Below are 22,279 nucleotides of genomic sequence, written 5' to 3'. Positions count from 1 at the left end.
GACGGGGCAGGGTGTGACCCCGGCTACTGGCCCCCGTGGCTACTGGCCCTGGGGGCTGGGGTGCTCAGCTGCGCACACATCATTGCACACCCACCTTTGCACACCTTTCCATCCCCCCTTGCCCCCCCAGCCAGTGCCCCCCTTGCCCACTCACCCTTGCCCACCCTTTCCCTCCCTGCACCCCCACCCTTGCCCCCTTGCACACTCACCCTTGACCCCCCGTGGACATCCTTGCACACCTTTGTCCCCCTTGCACTCCCCCCTCACTCCTCTTGTCCACTCGTGCCGCCCTCGCACCTCCCCAGCCACCCCTTGCTCGCTCACTCTTGCTACCCTGGCACCCCTTTGCACGCTCCCCCTTGCACACTCAGCCATGCCCTTTGCCCCCCACTCTTGCACACCCTCGCACGCTCAGCTGCGCCCCCTTGCACACCCTTTCCCCCCTTGCACGCCTCCTTGCACACTCACCCTCACACCACCCTTGCACACTGCCGCTTGCACGCTCCCCTCACACGCCTTTGCCTCCTCCCACTCCAACCCTTGCCCTTGCCCTCCCCTTGCACGCTCCCCTCGCACGCCCTTGCCCCCTCCCCGTTGCACCCTCCTCCTTGCACACTCCCCCTCCCCCCTCCCCGTTGCACACGCCTCCTTGCACACTCCCCCCGCCCCCTCCCCCCCTCACGCCTCCCCCCCCCCACCTCACGCTCCCCCCGCCCCGCCCCTCCCGCCGCCCCCGCGCGGCCCCGCCCCCCCCGCCGCGCTGCCGGCCGCTCTCCACGGGCCCCGCGGCGCTCGCCATGGCCGCCGCGCCCCCCCCGCCGCGCCGCGCCCGCCGCCCCCCGCCGCCCGCCGCCCTCCCGCTGCTGCTCGTGGCCGCGGCCATCGGCGGGGCCCGCGGTGAGTGCGGGGCCGGGGCCGAGGCGCAACATGGCGGCGCCCCGCCCCCCCCCCGGAACGGGAACGGGGGGGGAACGGGAGAGGGGGGAACCGGGGAGCGGGGGGGGAACGGGAGAGGGGGGAACCGGGGAGCGGGGGGCGGCTGGGGGGGGGGGGGAACGAGGAGTGGGGGGGCGGCCGGGGGGGGGAACGGGGGAAGCCGAGGAACGGGGGGGATTGGGGGTGGGAATGAGGGAACGGGGGCAGCCGGGGGACGGGTAGCGATGGAAATGGGGAGAACGGGGGGGGCCGCGCCGTGGGATGGATACGGGGGGAACGGATGGAGATGGGAATGGGGGTGACGGGGATCGAGGGGGGGCGGGATGGGATGGAAATGGGGGCGCGGGGGGGGGAACGGGGGCAACGGGGAGGGGATGGGGGCAATGGAATGAGAATTGGGGGGCGGGTAGGGATGGGAACCGGGGTAAACGGGGACTGCGGGGATCGGGGGGTGCGTGGGGAGAACGGGAGCAACGGGGGGTGGGGAGCAGGGAACAGGGGGTGCGAGGTGGGGTGGAAATGGGGGTGCAGAGAGCGATGGGAACGGGGAGGGCGGGATGGGAGCGCGGGGGTAAATGGGGGTTGCAGGTAGGGATGAGATGGAGGGGAATCCATTGGGGAATCCAATGGATGGGAAGGGGGACAGGATGATGGGGGGACGAGGAGGGGGATTGTGGTGGGAACGGGGAGCAGAGGAGGAACAGGAGGGGAGGTGAGGAGGAAAACGGGGGGGGGCGATCAAGGGGGAGCAGGGAGATCGAGATGGGGGGCACCAGGGGGTGAACAGGGAGGGTGGGTTGGGGCGATTCGGGGGGAATCGAGAAGGGAACAGGGGGATGGGGGGGAGCGGAGGTGGGAGGGATGAGGAGAACCAAGGGGAGGCGGGGGGGGGGGAATGAGGGGAACCAGAGGAGGGGGAACAGGGTGAAGGTCGCCTTGGGGGGTGTCTGTGGGGCAGGGGGGAGGAGGGGATTGGGAAGCCAGGGATGAGACTGGGGGGGCAAGGGAGTGTGAGAGGGTTTGGGGGCCGTGAGGTGCCCCCGAGGCTATAGGGAGGGCCCTGAGGGGTTCGAGGGGGCAGGCAAGGGAGGGTGCTTCAAGATGGGGATCCGTGGAGGGGAGGGCATTGTGTAGGGTGGGTAGCACTGACCCCCAAGGATAGGGGGCCAAGTCTGGCTAGCGGGTCGAGTGTGGTTTGAAGGGGACCCTTGGGCTTATTTGGAGCCCACGAAGGGGGCTGTTGTGTGTCGGGGTGGGGGCAGCAGCGTGTGGGGATGGGGACCAGAGGAGTGGGGCCATCTGCGTGCCCGAGGATGCTGCGAGGAGGCACACGCTTGCTTTTGCTTTGACTGAGAAGGGATCTGGGAACCTTCCAGCTTGTTTTGCAGAGATAACGAAGGAAACTGAGATGGATGGGCTTTTTCCAGAGTGAGGAAGAGCTGGGGTCGGGGGGGCTGTGTGTATTGGGGGTCTGGACGAGTGGGGCTCCAGGGTGTTTTGCAGCTCTGGGAAGCAGGGGTTCGTCATGGGGAGAGCATCTCAGCCCTGGCTGGGAGGTGCTACCATGTTGTGAGCCTCATCAGGAGTTGTGGCCTCTTCCCTTGGGCTGTTGACCCAGCCAAGGAGGGGGAATCAGGAGCCCCCCGGGCACCAGAGACTGCGGTGCGTGCTTAATATACACCTTTTGGAATTCTTGGGGTGTTTTATAAGAAACCTTTCCAAAACTCTGTGCCTCTGGATTGTAACAACTGTAAATATTTGTTTGGAGGGAGGCGAGTGAGAGAAACTCTTTGTTTTGACTGTTCTATTCTCTTTATTTACCTGGGGGGTTGCAACCACTGCCGCTCCTGGGGGAAGACAGGTTTCAGCTCTTAAAGAGGTTGGACCTTTTCCCTGGAGCTGGATGGGCCCAGAGCACCTCTTGGAAGCATCTCAGAACCTCTTGGCAGGGCTGGTGGCAGCAGCCCCTCCAGCATCCGAGGCTTTGCCGTGCCGTCCGTCTCTCTCGTGGCTATCGGGGGTGATCGCTGCTTTCGTAATGTGGGTACCTGTTCCAACAGGAACCGCGCTGAAATATGTTTCTCCTCCCCAATCCTCTCACCTTTTGTGTATTCCCAACCGACTGTCGGAGGGTAATAACTTCGTGTGTGCAGATCTGGACTTGTTAGCTTCAGAAACTGCTTTAAACCCCAGTAGGGCAGTAGGTTAGGGGTGTATTTGCAAGTCCTGTTGAACCTGGTCATACGAATGTGCTTTAGAGGAGAGCAGCTGGGCTTTGTTTGAACCTAAAGTAGAATTAGGAAGGTGTTTCAGCTTTTTGATGATAAATGGCAAAGCAGGACCAAGTGAGACATCCCACCACTGGTCTCAGACTTTCACTTCACATTTTGTTGGTGTTTATTTAAAGAAATAATAGTAAAGAAGCAGGAAAGGGCCAGTTGGCTGCATATCTGCTGGATGCTCGGTTGACTCTTGGTGCCTTTGATATCGGGCTGTTGTTTCTGCTCGGTATGCTCTGTACGGTTGTGTTTGTGCTCTCCGGTGAAAGGTGTGAGCTCAGACTGGCTTTGGGGACACGAGGGAGCTGTGTTTGTGGAGCTTGGGGCTTGGACGGCAGAGAACAGAGACTTCGCTCTGGGATTTGGATGCTGCTTGAGCAGCAATGATGTGCACTGGCTATGCCTCCTCAGAGACCTTCCAGTACCTGCAGGGGCTCCAAGAGAGCTGGGAAGGGGCTGTTCACAAAGGCTTGTGGTGATAGGACATGGGGCAGTGGGGATAAACTGGAGAGGGGCAGATTTGGACTAGGTATAAGGAAGAATTTCTTCACTGTGAGAGTGAGGCCCTGGCCCAGGTTGCCCAGGGACGATGTGGCTGCCCCTGCGATGTCCCTGCCCAGGGCGGGGGGCTTGGAGCTGGATGATCTTTAAGGTCCCTTCCAACCCAAACTATTCTATGATTCTGTGCTTATTTTGGGGTAGGCTGGAAAAGCATCCTGCTTTCTGTGTGGCTTGGGAGCTGTGAACCTCTGTGTGGATCCATAAAGAGAGCAGAAAGCACTGCCTTGCACTCCTTCCTTGAAAAACTAGGGAAAGAAAATACAAAAGGTGCCTCTGCAGCAATGGTGATGAATCGGTTGTAGGTAGGCATTGTTTGAAAGGTAGGTTGTAGGTAATCACGTGCTTGAAATAAAGCGAGAGTCCCATGGGGAGCAGGCTCGGGCCAGCAGATTTTATTATTAACACCTGCTTAAAATATTTACCCGGTTAAATCAGGCAAACTCCGTGTGGTCCGCAAGTTGTATCTTAAAACTTTCCAAGAAAGACTTCTCTAACTGGAAATTAAAAACAGTGTCCAACGAGCATTCTTGAACTCCTTCAGCTCCTTGGCCAGACAGCTCGGGTGATTTTTTTTGCCCTGGGTATGCCGCTCGCTGCCAGGAGTGGATGCTGCGGAAACGGCTGTTGCGAAAGGAGTGAAGTAAAACGTCAATTCTCTTCACAGCAAGCAAAGTTCACTGGGTGTTGACCCATGGAAATATGTTCTCCACTGCACGGCCGGCGTGGTTATCGGAGCAGGCTGAGGAGGAGTCGGCCCTCGCGGGGTACTTTATAGTCCATCCAGTTCCAACCCCCCTGCCATGGGCTGGGACATCCACTAGATCAGGGGGATTAAAGCCCCGTCCAACCTGGCCTTGAACACCTCCAGGGCTGGGGCAGCCACACCTTCCCTGGGCAACCTGGGCCAGGGCCTCTCCACTCTCACGGTGAAGAAATTCTTCCTTCTGTCTAGTCTAAATCTGCCCCTCTCCAGTTTATACCCATTGCCCTTCATGCTGTCACTAAAAGCCTTTGTGAACAGCCCCTCTCCAGCTTTCTCAGAACCCCTTCAGGTACTGGAAGCTGCTATAAGGTCTCCTTGGAGCCTTCTCTTCTCCAGGCTGAACAAGCCCAACTCTCTCAGCCTGTCCTCGTATGGGAGGTGCTCCAGCCCTCAGATCATCTTTGCAGCCTCCTCTGGACCTGTTCCAACAGCTCCATCTCCTCCTTATGTTGAGGATTCCAGATCTGGCCACAATACTCCAGATAAGGTCTCACAAGAGAGGAGCAGAGGGGCAGAATCCCCTCCCTCACCCTTCTGCACATGCTTCTTTTGTTGCAGCCCCTTCAGTCTCTTTTCCTTTTGCCCACGGACTCTTTTTTTTTTTTTCATCAGAAATATGGGCTCCACTGCACGTTGAAGCCTCTTGGCTTGGTTTCTAGTGCTTGCTGCTTTCTGTGGGTTTTCTGGAAGTAACCTGTGGACTGCTGGGTGTCGGAACACAAACTACACATTAACCAGCTGGTTATTTAGACTGAAAAAACCTGTGCCAGAGTACCCAGCTTTGGGTTTAAGTCCTGAAATCTATCGGTACCGATCCCTGTGTCTCCCTGACTCTCAGCTGGGCTGCAGGATGTTCTCCCACAGCGCTGGTGGCTTTGAACTGGTTTCCTCACAAGTTAAAACACAAAATAGGTGTCAGACCAGAGCCTGGAGCAGGCGTTGGGAGCCATATGGCTGTTTTCTGAGTTGAGAGCAACAGCAGCAGAAATGTCAAGGCTTCTTCTAATTTACCTATTAATGATGAGACTCCTGTCAATTCGCTTATTTAAAATTCATTTGGGAGATCTCTTTTTGTGTTCCTGGAGTAGAGGCAGGAAAAGTTCGTCACTTTAAAAGTGAGAACACATTCTTCCTGCCTTTTTTTTTTCCATTTAGTGTATGTTTTCTAGTCAGCCGTGATGTGTTCACGTCAGGTTCAGCCTGTGCCAGGGGACTGCAGCCAGCTTGAAAAAGTTGGGATTCTTGTTTCCAGCTTTAAATATCCTACTATAATTTTTAGTTGCCGGCTGACTTGCGTGAAAGCGCTTTTTTTTTTTTTCACGGTGCTTTGCAGCTAATTTTAACTCTGTTTCAGTTACAGCAGCGGGTCAGTAGATTTCATCAGCACCAGCAAGGAGCAAAAGAGATGTTGGGATCTGAAAGCAGGAGAAGACAGGGCAGCGCCATGTAGGAAGCGTATTTGAGGTGGTGGTGCTGTATCTACATGAGGGCAATTCCATATTCATTTCCTCAGCTCCTTTTCAAGGAAACGGGGGCAACGTGAGCGTCCAGAACGGGGCTCACACTTGGCTTTGGGGGTGGTGGGTGTAGCTGAGGTGGCTCTGGGGCACAGAGAAGATACTGGTGTGCCATACAAAGCAGACATTTTGGAATTGGATGTATCCTAGAGAGGAATGTAGGGATCCCAGTTGTAGACCAAGGATGGAGGTGAACATATTGGAAAGTAAATCTTCGTATTTCAGGTCTCCATCAAATGGCTTTGAGTGTCTCAGGGTTGTACAGTTGGAGGAGGAGCGTGAAGGGGCTCTTGGTACAGGCCCCTGTTCTCTTGCCACAAGAGAATGAGGTTTATTCCTACTTTGCTTTGGGGCAAAACACTCTGATAAAGGTTATTCGTTAGTTGTTTCAGCACACGGCAAAACATAGAAAGGTATTTCTTTCTTCCAAGCATGTTTACACACGTCCTTCTTCATTACAGCATCTAAAGAAACAGCACAGGCACAGACCAAATTGTTTTTCATTTCTTTTGCTAACATTATGGTGCTGCAGAGTTAAAATATCACGACCAGACTGGGTCTCATTAAGTTAGGTGCTGTACAGAGACACAATAAATTGCAGCTCCTGCTCCAGAGTCTTACGAAGGGGAATCATTGTTCTTCCAAACTGTTGAAAAAGAGCAGCAGCGTGCAATCTCTACAAAAATCTGTTTATCTGGTAAATACGGGGGCGGTTATTGGCAATATTACCAGTGATCAGCTTCAGGTTCGTTATCGCAATACTGCATCCTGAGCAGGTAGGGTTTAGCCCTGAGAAGATGCACAGCACAGCTTCGGGAGCGTTGGAAAATGTATTCCAAGAGCTGTTTGACACCATTCTGTGAGGTTTTTGCTGTGAAACTTGCCCCTGTCTGGCTGTGTAGACATCTTGACACATGCGATCCTGCGAGAGAATAAATACGTGCAAAATGAGCTCAGAGAGTGGCTGGGGGAAAAAGAGAAATGTGCTTTGCCTGTCCGAGCTCGATGCTGTCGTCTCGCTGGAGCTGTGATCCACCAGCCCCGCCTGTTTGTTTGGATCCAGTTGTAAATGCATGTCATTTAGCAAGGGAGTTTGGGACAAGAGGGCCCCTTATCTTGTTTTCCTCTCTGCTGTAGTTAACGCAAAGGGATAGCGAGAGCTCTGTGCCCCCGATTCCTGCTGGGAGTGAACCTGCTGCCGCTTGGAACCCACAGACCTTCTGATGTCGCCCAGTTAGGCTGCATCGAAAGCAGCAGCGTGGCCAGTAGGGTGAGGGAGGGGATTCTGCCCCTCGATTCCACCCTGGTGAGACCCCACGTGGAGTCCTGTGTCCAGATTTGGAATCCCCAACGTAAGAAGGATCCTGAACTGTTGGAATGGGTCCAGAGGAGACCATGGAGATGATCCCAGGGCTGGAGAACCTCTGCTATGAGGACAGTCTGAGAGAGTTGGTTGGGGTTGTTCAGCCTGGAGAAGAGAAGGCTGCGGGGAGACCTTAGAGCAGCTTCAAGCACTGAAAGCAGCTCCAGGAAAGCTGGGGAGGGACTTTTTCCGAGGGCATGGAGTGATAGGATGAGGGGGAATGTCTTTAAATTGGAGGGGGAAGATTTAGATTAGACATTAGGAAGAAATTCTTCATTATGAGAGTGGTGAGGCGCTCGTCCAGGTCACTCTGGGAAGTTGTGGCTGCCCCATCCCTGGAGGGGTTCAAGGCCAGGCTGGATGGGGCTTGGAGCCCCTGATCCAGTGGGAGGTGTCCCTGCCCATGGCCGGGGTGGGACTGGATGGGCTTGGAGGGCCCTTCCAACCCAGCCTATTCCAGGATTCTCTGAACCACGCTGGGGACCTTACAGACTTGGAAGGTCACTTCGGGGGGGCCGTGGTAGGCAAGGGTCGAGGAGAGTTTGTCTTCAGCAGTGCCTCCTGACCCCTCTGGATTCTAGGAAGAGCGATGAGGAGCGGCATCTGGCTGGCTCACTCCTGCGACTGATGCCACAACCGCCTGCCCTCTGCCTTGGATTAAGTCTCAGCGCGGGTTTGCTTCGGTATAAATACCAACCTGATCCATCTCTTTGAGCGAGAACAAAGCTTTCATTCCGAGGATCTGCAGCTTAATGCTAGGCTTGTTTAAACAGCTTCTGGAAAGGGCTGGGTTTGTCTGCGAGCAGGACGTCGGAGCGAGCGTGCTGAGCAGATAGAGCAAGCTCTGCTGCCAGCTCCTGGAGCACCTTTCATGCAGACTCATCCCCAGGTGTTCTGTGCGAGGGGAACTTGCTGCCCCAGCTCTGTGAACTGCTCTTTTGTTTTCCTTTGCCCCATCTCTTTTCTTTCACCCGGTTGGTTTCTTTTATTAAGTGGATTATATGTTTTACTCAATAGGAGCTTTTCTTCCTGAATGAAAAAAGAATGCTGTTGGCATGAAAACTGCCTTTATTCACTCCCGTCTCCCTTCGCTCTGCCGGGCATCCCCAGCTCCTCTCGGAGCACCGGGGAGATGCCAGGTAGGGAGCTCTGTACCTGTCTGGTTTCTGACCCCGACCCAAGGGAAAAGAACAGTCGGGGTTTTGGTTTTTTTCCCAGCTTCTGGTGTTACTGATAGGAGAAGAATTTTCCCTTCTGGTTAATCAGACTTGAAATGCCGGCCCTGCGCGGGTTGCCCTGTAATTCTCCTCTCTGCTGGCAGCTCCCCGGTGCAGACGAGCCTTTCCTCCCGGCACGCTTGGCACCTGCGGGAGCCGGGCAGGCGGCGGGAGGTGATGCTCAGGGAGAACACGGCTGTAGCCATGGGAGCTGTGTGTCCTTCAGAGACAGACAGACACAGGCCAGGAATTGCTCGCTCACTCAGATCCTAGAATCCTGGAATGGTTTGGGTTGGAAGGGACCTCAAAGCCCACCCACTCCCACCCCTGCCATGGGCAGGGACACCTCCCACTGGATCAGGGGCTCCAAGCCCCATCCAACCTGGTCTTGAACCCCTCCAGGGATGGGGCAGCCACCCCTGCTCTGGGCAACCTGGGCCAGGGCCTCCCCACCCTCACAGCGAAACATTTCTCTGAAAGATCTCATCTCAATCTCCCTTCTTTCAGCTCAGAACCATTCCCCCTCATCCTATCCCTGTCTTCCCTGATCAACAGCCCCTCCCCAGCTTTCCTGGAGCTGCTTTCCATACTAGAAGCTGCTCTGAGTTCTCCCCAGAGCCTTCCCTTCTCCAGGCTGAACAACCCCAACTCTCTCAGCCTGTCTTTGTATGGAAGATGCTCCAACCCTCAGATCATCCTCATGGTCTCTGGACTCCGTGTCCTTTCTGTGCTGATACCCCTCTTACTCTGCACCAGGGCTCTGCTGTCCTACCCCACAGGTAAACTGATTTCTTCCCTTTTTTAATCCTACAAATGAAACTGAGCTGATACAACCAGCTCCTCTCCTTTCCTTCACGAGAAGATGCTTAGTTCCTGGCCAGATAGTTCAAGGGTTTTGTAAACTTCTTACTGAAGTGTTTTGTTTACTTCTGAGCTTCTGGAAGCAAAGCTGCCCTCGCCTAAATCTTGGCTTTGAGACCTTAGAAATGAGTCTTAACAGGAAACAAGTTCAGCTTCGTTGTATCTGAATCAAGTTGAAAAGAGCTTGCATGGTGAAATGTGTGTGGTTTAAATGTTTTTAATTCATACCTTGAGTTTTTGATAAAGTAATATAGGAGATGCTTTAAAACACTCTTTCCTGGAAGGTAGGAACGTGCCCTGGCTGCTTTTTCCTTTCTCATGTTTGCAGAAAATCTCCATTATAGCTAACCTTTGGTCCTCCGAGTGTGGGTATTTTTCGGCAGAATTGTCTTTTCTGTGCTCAGCTGCAAACAGAGGGAACACGGTGCTCAGCGCTGCTTGTCAAGTTGAACATTAGTGTTTCTTTTTTTTCCTTTCATTGTACAGTTTCTCCTTAGAAGCTGCATAAATGAGTGTTTAGCACTCAGCCCTTCTGATTCGGTTCAGACGCAGGGTCTTCCCTGTCTGTTTTCAGCTCTGTGACCTGTGCCAAGCACACAGCAAGAAGTTTGCTCGCGGTGCTGTTAAGGTGTCTCACTTACCACCTCTCTGGGGTTTTACTGGCTTTCTCCTGCCTCAGCAGCGTAGAATCTGGGGGTTCAGAACTCGCCAGTGCCTGCATTTCCCCTGCCTGAAATCCTGCAGCCGCCTTCGCGCTGGGAAGCAGCTCACAACGACAGCTAGGAAATAAGAGCAGCGTCCAGAGACAATTAAGTGGACAGTGATGCAATTAGCCTGACTGATTTACCTAGGACACCGGTGATAAGGGATAATGGGCATCTTCCTCCTAAACCTGCCCCAGAGTTGATCAGGACCTGCTTGTTTGCTGTGAAGCTTGAGCTGGATGAGAGCAAGAGCCTCTTCCAGTGCCGTGAACATCCTTGAATGCTGATCCTCCTTAAGTCTTCTGGTTGCCAGCAAAGATGTGAAGGCTCGGTGTTCCCTTGTCCCCAGGAAGGGGACATGAACGCACACATGGACACCTAAGTCTTGACGTTGCCTTTCATTTGTGCCTTTAAACCGCGTGGGTCCCTGGCTCGCAGGGGTAGTAGAGATAGGAGCAGACGTTGAAGGTTCAGCTGTCAGGCTGGGAAGAGTTAACCATGGCACTTTTATCTCTTAAAACACTTCTTCAGCCTCTCTCAACAGCGGGTAAGTACATGTTCCGGAATCCCTCCAGGGAGGCTGAGATCTGATGGAAGCTGTGGAACGTGCTGCCTGCTGCTCAACAAGCCCCACCCTTCTCCTTGACATTGTTGTGTTCGCTCTTTGTTCACAAGGATGGAGAGGCCTGGGGATTTGCTTCCAGTTTTTTGGGTAGCTTGAGAAAAGCACAATGACAGCTGGGAGGTGGAAAGATGTGGGAATCTGCCTTGGAGTTCCTCCTTCGCTCTCTACCCAAATATTCTTCGCGGAGCGGCAAAAAGCCAGGAATGTATTTGACCCCAGGTAGTGTCTCGGATCAGGAAGGCAGTTACTAAATAAGTGACCAGTCAAGTTGGGTGTAGCACGCTTGGCTGGTGGAGTTGGTTTGAGTCGGTTTTGGTTTGGCATCTGCCAGGCGCTTGTTGTCTCTCACAGGCTGGGGTGGTCGTTCCTCGCTGCCCAGAAGCAGGCAGCTCTTCTGGGGCGCAGCTGGGGAAGCCTGGGCAGGCAGCTCAGGTGAAATCGAGTGTGTTGGTTTGAGTAATTACTGTTTTCAGGGTGAGTTCTGGCCCCAGGTTGGGTTGGGATGCTGGCAGGGATGACTTGGGCCGTCTCAGTTAGTGGTTGCAGTCAGGGCGGGGAAAAAGACTGTCTGGGCAGTTGTCTCCGGGAAAGGCTTCTCAATGTCCACGCTCTGTTTCGTGTTTCAGTGGAGTTCTTGCCGGTCTGAAACACTGAGTGTCGTAGAACCATGGAATGGGTTGGGTTGGAAGGGACCTCACAGCCCATCCCACCCCCTGCCATGGGCAGGGACACCTCCCACTGGCTCAGGGGCTCCAAGCCCCATCCAGCCTGGCCTTGAACCCCTCCAGGGATGGGGCAGCCACCCCTGCTCTGGGCAGCCTGGGCCAGGGCCTCCCCACCCTCACTGGAAGACGTTTCTTCCCAAGATGTCATCTCAATCTCCCTTCTTTCAGCTCAGAATTGTTCCCCTCGTCGTCTCCCTGCCCTCCCTGATCAAGAGTCCCTTCGAAGCTTTCCTGGAACCCCTTTCGGTCCTGGAAGCTGCTCTAAGGTCTCCCCAGAGCCTTCTTGACTCTAGGCTGGAGAACCCCAACTCTCTCAGCCTGTCCTCATAGCAGAGGTTCTCCAGCCCTCCGATCATCTCTGTGGCCTCCTCTGGACCCCTTCCAACAGATCCATATCCTTATGTTGGGGGCTCCAGAGCTGGACACAGGACTCCAGGTGGGGTCTTACCAGAGCAGAACAGTGGTCCCACTGCTTTGGATGCAGCCCAGGACACGTTTGGCTTTCTGGGCTGTGAGCACTCATTCCTGGCTCATGTTGAGCTTCTCATCAGAGTATGACTTGCTCTGTTCCCAGCGTTTAATTCCTGAGCCTAGAAATTACCCGTTCCCTCTGAAATAGTAAACGTAGAGAAGAAACCTTTCTTTCGTTTGAGCCTTTTGGTCTCGAGGATTTTAAAGAGGTGGTTTTGTTTCCATTTCTGCAGCTTTGACCTGTTTGTGCTCCGACTGCAAACAAGCGAACTCCACCTGCGAAACAGACGGCGCCTGCATGGTCTCGGTCTTCAACCTCGATGGTGTCAAACATCACGTTCGGACCTGCATTCCTGAAGCAAAATTGATTCCTGCTGGGAAACCCTTCTATTGTCTGAGCTCAGAAGATCTGCGTAATACTCACTGCTGCTACTCTGATTTTTGCAACAAAATTGATTTAATGGTTCCCAGTGGTGAGTAGAAAGCTCAATAAATCATCTCTTGGAAGCAGGGAGGGAAGAAACTGTCTGCTTGGGATTGGGAATAAGGATTTCTCGGCCTGGTTTCACTTCTTCCCTTCTGTTGCTGCATGAATTCAAGTGCTAGGTTTATTTCCTTGATCTCCAAAGTGGAAATAATAAGACTGCTTCAAATTAAAACGTGAAGTTGCCTGAATTCCCCCCTGCCCCGTGGCTGACAAAATGTCACCAGATGATGAGGTTGTACTTCAGGGCAGGAGAAGCTTCCAAAGTTCAGTGTTTTTTTCCCCACCTGCACTCAGCAGCTCGGTATCCTCCTTCAGAGAGCAGGTGCCTCCATCCCTGATCCTACAACTGAGGCACTGTCCTGTTTCTAGGTTCTAGCCGGTGTTTGCCAGCTAAATTTCTTTTTATTCCTCCTTTTCCCCTCAAGGACACCTGAAGGATAACGAACCCCCGTCGAGCTGGGGTCCTGTGGAGCTAGTGGCAGTGATTGCCGGGCCTGTCTTCCTTCTGTTTGTTGTCGTGATCATCGTAGTCTTTGGTTTTCTTCACCACCAACGCGTCTACCACAACCGCCAGCGGCTGGACGTGGAAGACCCTTCTTGTGAAATGTGCCTGTCGAAGGATAAGACCTTGCAAGATCTGGTCTACGATCTCTCCACCTCCGGCTCTGGCTCAGGTATTAAGATAACGACTGGAAATGAGGGATGAGAACTTTGTAGTTGTAATGGAATAGCCTGTTCTGGGCTCTTGGTTGCCGCAGCTTTGCAGGTTGCCTCATCAGCCTGTCGGGGTTGCCCTGGCATGAGCAATGCGAAGGGCAGGGTTCAAATTCAGTCACGCAGGAGTCTCCTTAGCCATGGCCTCGTGTCAGTGTTCAGGCAAGGGAAGAGCAATAGTTCAGCTCCTCCTTAACTGCTGATGTGAGGGAACAGTTTTGTGTAGCTTTCTTCCTTGGCTGCGAGAGGAGAACTCAAGCCAAGCAGCTACATCTACTTCAAATTTAGCCCTGGAGTGGGATTTGGGTTGGAAACAGGCATTAACTGTTACCTGTGGGTTGCTGGCTTTCAAAGGATGATGCAGGATATCGCCTGCCTCAAAGCTGGTAGGAAAGTGGGAAAGATCCCAGCAGCTGAAAATGTTACAGCGTGCAAATACTGCTTTGGCACAGCTCATTTCACCCCAAAGAATCCTGGTGTCTTCAAAGCAAACGGTGTCCAGGGTTGACTTTTGTCGCACTAAGAAATCATCCCCAGAACAGGCAGGGAAGTCATTTTATCGATGGCTTTGAACTCTGGAAGCAGATAGATTTGAAAATTGGATTTTGCAGCAGGTAGGAACTGTAGGATAATCCACAGGGGCAGAGAATACAACAACCAGGTATTTGGCCAGGGAATAAACCTTTAGCACCACGTCTGCTGTGTATAAACTGTTCAGAGATCTCTTCTGTGCCGGGGTGAGCTCTGTCGCTTGCATAAGAAGCGGCAGCAATGTTAAGACTCTGTTCCTTAGAGAAGCTCTGGGATTACTGCTCTTCAACAGAACCTGTCCTCAACGAGTTCCAGTCTGCATATTCAGGCTAAAGTGACTTTGATCTGCGGAGAGCAGAAGTTCCCCAACTGCTCTGTGCCTCCTCACTGGTGGTTTGCGAGCTACTTCAAAGCAATAGGCAGATGCTGCCCCGGCAGCCAAACGTCCTACGTGGGAGCTGGCACCGTCTGCCGATTCGGGGCTTGCTCAGGCTGCTGCTTGTGATCCAATGTGGAGTCTTTTGCGTTTGACAATGCTCTGCTTTGGACTCCAGGGTTACGTGAGCTTCTCTGGCTGCAACAGGCATTCATTCCTCCAATTTCTTGTCCCTAGGGTTGCCGCTTTTTGTCCAGCGCACTGTGGCCCGAACGATTGTCCTGCAGGAGATCATTGGGAAAGGCCGATTCGGAGAAGTGTGGCGTGGCAGGTGGCGCGGAGGGGACGTAGCAGTGAAAATCTTCTCTTCACGTGAGGAGCGGTCCTGGTTTAGGGAAGCAGAAATCTATCAAACTGTTATGTTGCGCCATGAGAACATCCTGGGATTTATTGCTGCAGATAATAAAGGTAAAAAAGCACCTCGGTCCTGAGAGGAGAGACCTCGCCAGCGTGCGGTCTGCACTCGGGAGTCGCGTTTCTTCACTTGGATTTGCAATTAAATGGTTACAGAAAGCTGTCAGCATGCTTTTCAAGTAGCTGCCTATTGGAATGCTTCTGAGAACGCTTGATGTTCAAGTGCTGTACCAAATATCCGTGCGCTGTACCTGTCTGAGAGCAGTGTCTTTCCTGCTGCAGATAACGGAACGTGGACCCAGTTGTGGCTTGTCTCTGACTACCACGAGCACGGCTCTCTCTTTGACTACCTAAATCGGTACACGGTGACCATCGAGGGGATGATCAAGCTCGCCCTGTCTGCTGCCAGCGGGCTGGCCCACCTGCACATGGAGATCGTGGGAACTCAGGGTAAGAACAAAGTTTGAAAAGATGCTGGGAGTTCTTGAGGGGAGAATAAAGCAGAGTTGTCGAGCGGTCTGTGTGGAAAACCCTGGCTAGGGCAGCGTGGATCCATCTGGTCAGCATTGACCAGAAACAGGTGGATTAGCCTTGTGCTGACCCTGGGAGTTGTAGCGGCACAGAATCCTGGAATGAATTGGATTGGGTTGGAAGGAGCCCCACAGTCCATCCCCATGGGCAGGGACACCTCCCACTGGATCAGGGGCTCCAAGCCCCATCCAGCCTGGCCTTGAACCCCTCCAGGGACGGGGCAGCCACCCCTGCTCTGGGCAGCCTGGGCCAGGGCCTCCCCACCCTCACAGCAAAACATTTCTGCCTAAGATCTCATCTCAATCAAGAGCCCCTCCCCAGCTTTCCTGTAGCATCTTCATATTAAAACTGGTGCTGCTTGGGTGCGATGGTACTTAGCGTGAGCAGCAGGATTATAAACTCTGTCTAATGCCTGGGAGGAGGGAGTTTGTCCCTCTTGAGGCCTCTGGATGCTACTGCATCGGCGGCGCCGCAGAAGCGTCCGTGGGGCCTTTGCATCCCATAGGCTGTCAGCACCACTGTGTTCTTGGCGTTGAAGCGTATCCAAACAGGAAAATGTGTTGCAACACTGAGTTTAACTAACGCCCTGAAATCCGGTCCTGCCTCTGCACCAGTTTGACTAACAAGATTTCACCAGACCCCTGCTCCTTTTTTTGTCTCGCTCTGTTAGGAAAGCCTGGGATTGCTCACAGAGACTTGAAATCCAAGAACATCCTGGTGAAGAAGAATGGCACGTGCGCCATCGCTGACCTTGGCCTGGCCGTCCGGCACGACTCTGTTACGGATACGATTGACATCGCACCAAATCAAAGGGTCGGAACCAAACGGTAGGAGAATGGTTTGCTTGGCCAACGTTGGAAGGCATTGGAGCATGACTGGCAAACATCTGAGCTGCTGGTTGAGCATGGGTGATGTTCTCAGGTGTTTCCAGGTGTCTCGCAGTGGGTGGATGTTGGAGGGACATCAGTTCCTTCATCATCTTCAGGTGCCGTCAGGTTGAGAACTGTAGGCCAGCTACGAGAACTCAGTGCCAGGGAGCTCACATAACACTTGACAACAAGCTTAGTGTTCTCAAAAGCCCTTTGGATCCTGCTGTTGGGAGCCTGATGGGCTTTTGGATGTTCTTACCTCTTTCCCAACTTGCTATTCTTTTTGAGTTATTTTATTCCCTCTAATAGACCGTGGGGCCCAGTTCTGTTGTGATTAAGGCTGTGCAGAGCAGTTTTGTCTGCCGAGACGTGCTGTGTGGGAAGACTTGCCATTTACTGTCTTCCAGAGAATCTCCTCTCAGAATTAACGTGCTGTTCTGTTTCTGTCCTGCAGATACATGGCCCCAGAAGTCCTGGATGAAACCATTAACATGAAGCATTTTGACTCATTTAAATGTGCCGATATCTACGCCTTGGGCTTGGTCTACTGGGAGATTGCTCGAAGGTGTAATGCTGGAGGTAACGCCCTTCGTGTGCCGCAGCTGTCACCTTGGCTTGTTCCTGGGTTTCCCAGCCTCCGCGGCTCCTGTTCATCAGAGCTTGTGAGGTTTGAGGGGAGCCTGGACAACTGGGCTGCGTGAAGATGCATCCGTGTGTGTTGGTGCTGAGGGATTGAACAAGAGCGACCTGCAGCAGCTGGGGAAACGGGGGTTAATGCTCTGGCTGGTGGCTGCTGTTCCCTTGGGTGGGTTTTAAGGAATCAGAGAATGGTTTGAGTTGGAAGGGGCCTCAAAGCCCATCCAGTTCCACCCCTGCCATGGGCAGGGACACCTCCCACTGGATCGGGGGACTCCAAGCCCCATCCAGCCTGGCCTTGAACCCCTCCAGGGATGGGGAACCTGTGCCAGGGCCTCTCCACCCTCATCATGAGGAATTTTTTCCTAATGTCTAATCTAAATCTTTCCCCTTCCAGTTTAAAGCCATTCCCCCTCATCCTGTCACTCCATGCCCTTGGAGAAAGTCCCTCCTCAGCTTTCTTGGAGGCCCCCTTTTTGTTTCTTCCCCCATCAGTAGAAATGAGTGTTTTGGCCCCTCCGGCTGCGGGCAGGAGTGTGAAGCCATGATGCACTTGACGGTTCTGCCTTTGGCTCAGCTGGGATGCGATGGCCCTGCCTCTGCTGGGAGGTGCTGATCGCAGCCCGCTGAGTCTGTTCCAGTTTGGGCAGCTGCATTTTATTTCCCTGAATTTTTCTTGTAAACTCAAATCCCAGATTCTCCGTTTCTGTTCTAAATAACTGCAAAGCCTTGACGCATCTCAGCGATGAGTCATGTCATCCAAAGCGGTATCAGTCTGCCGTCAGCGAGCCTGTGGGGATGATCTGTTCCCCCAGGAGCTGCATCGTCCCTTCTCTGCCTTTCAGGTATCCACGAGGAATATCAGCTGCCATATTACGACCTCGTACCCTCCGATCCTTCTATTGAGGAGATGCGGAAGGTCGTATGTGATCAGAAATTACGGCCTAATATCCCAAACTGGTGGCAAAGCTATGAGGTAAGGTCTGCTTTCACCTTGTAAATGCCTTCCCCCTTGATGAGGTGAGCATCCTGGGCTGCATCCAAAGCCGTGGGACCAGCAGGGAGGGAGGGGATTCTGCCCCTCTGCTCCATGCTGGTGACACCCCACCTGGAGGCCTGTGTCCAGTTCTGGAGTCCCCAACACAGGAGGGATGTGGAGCTGTCAGAGCAAGTCCAGAGGAGGCCACGGAGATGATCCGAGGGCTGGGGCATCTCTGATATGAGGCCAAGCTGAGAGATTTGGGGTTGTTCAGCCTGGAGAAGTGAAGGTTCTGGGGAGACCTTAGAGCAGCTTCCAATACTGGAAGGGGCTTCAGGAAAGCTGGAAACAGACTTCTAAGCAAGACCTGTTGTGACAGGATGAGGAGGAATGGTTTTAAACTAAGGGAGGAGAGATTTGGACTGAATAAGGAAGACCTCTTTACACTCAGGGTGGTGAAACACTGGCCCAGGTTGGCCAAGGAGGCAGTGGAGGCTCCATCCCAGGAGGCATTCAAGGTCAGGTTGGTTGAGGCTCTGAGCAACCTGATCTGGTTGAAGACGTCCCTGCTCCTGCAGGGGAGTTGGAATGGATGACCTTTGTGGTCCCTTCCAACCCAAAGCGTTTTGTGATTCTATGGAAGCACTGTAAGTTGAGATCCGATTTTAGGAGGTGTGGGGGCGGCATCAGTGTTGGCAGAGACTTACGTAGGGCTGGGGAGAGGAGAGGAAAGCACTAACATCCGCCGTTGTTTCTCCTCTAGGCACTACGGGTGATGGGGAAGATGATGCGGGAGTGCTGGTACGCCAACGGAGCGGCTCGGCTCACCGCCCTCCGCATTAAGAAAACCCTCTCGCAGCTCAGCGTCCAGGAAGATGTGAAAATCTAAACCCTGAGCCCCAGCAGGAGGAAACTGCACAGAAGCTGCCATGCTAGAGTAGACGTGCGACGGAGGCCTACCTCGTGTTTCTGCCCAACCTACTGCTACCAACCCGACAGCGTGACCTGCAGGCTGCTAGGCGGGGTGACGGAGCCTATCGAATCGCTCTCTTCCCTGCTTGGGTATGAAACAATCAGAAACCTTTTACGATCACCTCCTGACAGCGTGAAGACATGAGGAGGGACTCAACCTGAGGGGATCTCAGCCACGATCGTTAACTCTTTGTTTCTTTAACAGAAACCCCTGTAAAGTTGCGCGCGGCGCAGCCCTTGGCAGCGTTTGGGGCTGGGGTGCCGGGAGCGGGAAGGGAAAGGGAAAGTTTTCTTGCCGTACTCTGAGGAATTTTTTCCAGGGACCGGCACATTAATGCAGGAAAAAAAGTGGTTTGCAAAACAAATGGTGCTCCCTTCTGAGAGGCTGAGCCTGAGCAGTTCATCAGCTTCACGACCCTATTTCCTTCCTTTTTCTTAAGCTTGAACAATTCGAACCCGAAAATCCGACTGGCTGTCCGTGTGCGCGATGGTGTATGCATGCGCGAGGTGCGCGTGTCCCTGTGCCTGTTCATCTCCCGTAGACGTGCGGCGAACTCCTCTCTTGTTCGTGCTTTCCGTGCATGTGCAAACAAAATCCAGAGTGTCCTTGTTTTGAGCTGTGCGCGCTGGTGCTCTCCGTGTTGAGTCGTGAGCATTGTCTGGCTTGGACAGGCTGCTTGGAACCAGGTCCTTCGCTCTCCCATGGGTGCTGCGGCCTCGCCGTCCCCGCGCCGGCTGCAGGAGCTTCCCAGCAGGTTGCCTCACTGCCACCTCCTCCCTTTTTTTACGAGGAAGCGACTTCACTCCTGGAATCCAGGTTTTATTTTGTCTTGAGCCCCCTGAGGTTTGTAGTTCTTGCTAGGGTGGAGAGCCCTGGGGAGGGGAGATGCCTCGGAGTGCGGCTGGAAGGCGACTGTGCTGTGGGGAAATGCTGGAGACCCTTCAAGGAACGCGGTTCCCACATCCCGGCGCTCTCGACCGACATCTCAAGGCTCGGGTGCGCTCTGCGCCTCCCGCCGCTCGGGCTGTGGGGTTTGGAAATCGATATCCATCTTTTTAATATCCATAATAGAAATATCTCCTAATCTGGAAGCGGCTGTAGTTAACGGGTGGGGGGAACTGCATGGCTTTTTCCTTTGGTTAAACGCCGCGTCGGGGTGACGGCAGCACCGCTGTGGCGGTGGCTGCGGCTGGAATGGGAGCAGCTGAGGCTTTGAGCCTGTCCTGCCACTGGGAAGCGCCGGTTGCTTGGTGGTTAGGTCGGCATCTACAGAATAGAACTCTGAAGCCATAACTTTTAACTGGAGTGGGTTTGATTATTATTTTTTTTTATTATTATTATTATTGTTATTATTATTTGATGGGAGGGTCTGGATTTTAACTTTTTTTAATGTTGTTAATTCTTTCTAAGAGAAGAAATCCAATCGCTAATGATTACCTCTTGACCTGTTTGTTTGTAAAGAAATCACTGCAAAAACAACAACAAAAAAAAAAAAAGAAACAAAAAGAGAAGAAACAAACCAAATGCACACAGCTCGATTTACACTGGAACTGTTTCTACTCAAACCTTGCGCCTGCTCTGAGGTGAGGTTTCAGCTCTGCTCTGGGGTGAATTTTCCTTTCTAAACACTCTGTTCTCGTTGTCTGTGTGTCCGTCTGCACCCACACTCCCTGTCTTTTGTCCGTGACTCTGTGTCAAGTGAGGAGCGCGGGGTTGGCGTCGTGTTCGGAGTCGGTTTGTGTCCTCGACGGGGACGCTGGTCGGAGCAGCACGGGGTGTCCGCTCGGTGAACGTACAGCTTCTTCCCTCCTTTTCCGACGTGTTCTAACCCATCTCTCAGCCAGAGGTTGCCGTGTGTCTCCGGTACCGCACGTCCTTTAACCAAATTCTGCATTTAGAAACTGAGGTGGTGGGCGCTTCGCCCTACAGACCCTTCGGTGCCCGTCCTGGTATGCGGGGTTTGGAAGCCTTAGCAACTGAAATAAGCTGTCGTAGGAAAGCTCGTCGTGCCAGTAGGCACGGCTGCCGCCTGCTCCTCCGCGAGCGCCGTTTCTGACTCTCGTCCCATCTCGAGGATGCTCAACCAGCCGTGGAACTGGCACTGCCTCCCTGCCCCTCAACTGTAGCCACACACGCATCTGCCTCAGCGCTAAACCAAACCGGAGCGGAGTCCGAAGGGATGAGGGCAGGGCGAGAAGGTGGAAGTAGGGTCGCGGAATAAGCCTTGTTTGTAGAGCGATGCCATCGTGAAATGGTCAAATCCGAGGTGGGAACGCTGACTATGTAGCATTTCTCCAGCACTTTTCATGCAAACACGTGCCAGGGAGGCTCAGTGCTCGCTTAACGACTGGGAGCAAACATAGGAATTGCTGCCCAGCTCTGGAACGCGCCCGGCTCCGAGGTGGCTGTGGGAAAACCCAACCCCACAGGCACTCCAGGACGAGAGAGACGTGAGCAGCGGCTCCAAATGGAGACGTCGGATACTCGAGGGCGAACAGGGAGATGCAGAAGGTACGGAGCTCGCCATCTCGGCGGCATCGGAACGGATCTCTTGGTACTTCCCCACTCCTTTTTATTTGTTTGGGTTTGTCTATTTGATTAGAAATGGACTGTAAAATAGCCACTTAGACACTTTACCTCTTCCGTATGCAACTGTACATACCGTGTAAGATAGGAGATCTTTGTTTAATATAAAACGAGGCCGTCTTTCTGCTGTACATGATTAAAGGTGGTTTTATTCACTTGAAGCGTTGGAGGTTTGATGCGAGGAGGGGGAGGGATCGGAACCGAGCAGCTTCTGGCCCCACCTGGCCCTGAACCCCTCCAGGGCTGGGGCAGCCACACCTTCCCTGGGCCAGGGCCTCCCCGCTGTCATGATGAAGAAATTCCTCCTTATGTCCAGTCTAAACCTGCCCCTCTCCAGTTTATACCCACTGCCCCTCGTCCTATCCCCACACGCCTTTGTGAACAGCCCCTCCCCAGCTTTCTTGGAGCCCCTTCAGGTACTGGAAGGTCACTATGAGATCTTGGAGCCTTCTCCAAGCCCAACTCAGCCTGTCCTCAGTTAGGAGGAAATCCTGTTTGCTCAGGGGCTGCGCGAGCCCCTCCCTCCTTCCCCCTAACTGGGGCCTCCTTGGTGGGAGCGGATCAAGGGGAAAATCTGCCGGGGCCGGGGGATCCCGTGGGCTCAGACGGAGCTGGGGGGGTGGAGGCACCATCTGGACTTGTTCTCCGGCTCTGGAGATTGGATCCCATCCTGGAAATGGAGGCAGCAGCTTCATAAGTTGAGGATGTAGGGGTTTTTTATAGGAAAATTCATCTTTACCCCTGTTTTTTATAGGAAATTCAATGGGAAAACAGATCTGGAATGGCTTCGGTGGAGGGGCTGGATCATCCCTGCCAGGTTGTGGGAACAGGGTGGGATGTTCTTCGCTCCCTGAGCGAGGGTCGTGGCGTGGTGCCCTGGGATGAGTGGCAGGTTCAACCCTGGCCTTTCCCAAGCGCTTACAAACCGGAGCAGCCGGAGCCGGTGGGTGGGAACGTCGCTGGGATGGTTCCAAAGTGGATTTTTTGGGGGCCAATTTTAAATAAACATCTGAGCAAAGCCTTTAATTCCAGCTGGAAATTCCTGCCACCACCCCGAGCCACACAACACTGCGTCTGCCTCCGGGAATTGTTCCTCCCTCTGTGTCCCCATCCTCAGTGCATCCAAAGACCTTGCAGGAACGGTTCAAACCCTCGCTGGAA

At 53.7% G+C, this 22,279-nt stretch overlaps 2 protein-coding genes across 2 annotated transcripts in view; both read left to right on the top strand.

Annotated features, from left to right (window-relative positions):
* Positions 1 to 22,279, top strand: part of CACNB3 (calcium voltage-gated channel auxiliary subunit beta 3) — a 127,407-nt gene that overhangs the window by 10,265 nt on the left and 94,863 nt on the right. The gene's annotated exons all lie outside the window — the stretch shown is intronic.
* ACVR1B (activin A receptor type 1B) lies at positions 786 to 20,038 on the top strand. Its single transcript, XM_069879553.1, has 9 exons — positions 786 to 897; positions 12,256 to 12,495; positions 12,935 to 13,183; positions 14,368 to 14,598; positions 14,827 to 14,994; positions 15,746 to 15,902; positions 16,399 to 16,523; positions 17,426 to 17,556; positions 18,323 to 20,038. Exons 1-9 carry the CDS (start codon positions 798 to 800, stop codon positions 18,446 to 18,448), a joined length of 1,527 nt encoding a protein of 508 aa, XP_069735654.1. The 5' UTR covers positions 786 to 797; the 3' UTR covers positions 18,449 to 20,038.

Source organism: Phaenicophaeus curvirostris, chromosome 38 (genome assembly GCF_032191515.1).
Source record: "Phaenicophaeus curvirostris isolate KB17595 chromosome 38, BPBGC_Pcur_1.0, whole genome shotgun sequence".
Lineage (NCBI taxonomy): Eukaryota > Metazoa > Chordata > Aves > Cuculiformes > Cuculidae > Phaenicophaeus > Phaenicophaeus curvirostris.
This window is presented reverse-complemented; position numbering and strand designations above follow the sequence as displayed.

Bases quoted from the DNA above. Each gene is read 5' to 3' on its own strand.
- ACVR1B (XM_069879553.1), top strand. From the start codon at position 798: ATGGCCGCCGCGCCCCCCCCGCCGCGCCGCGCCCGCCGCCCCCCGCCG. The intron at 13,184-14,367 runs GTATTAAGATAA...TCTTGTCCCTAG, and splicing joins CACCTCCGGCTCTGGCTCAG to GGTTGCCGCTTTTTGTCCAG. The intron at 16,524-17,425 runs GTAACGCCCTTC...TCTGCCTTTCAG, and splicing joins TCGAAGGTGTAATGCTGGAG to GTATCCACGAGGAATATCAG.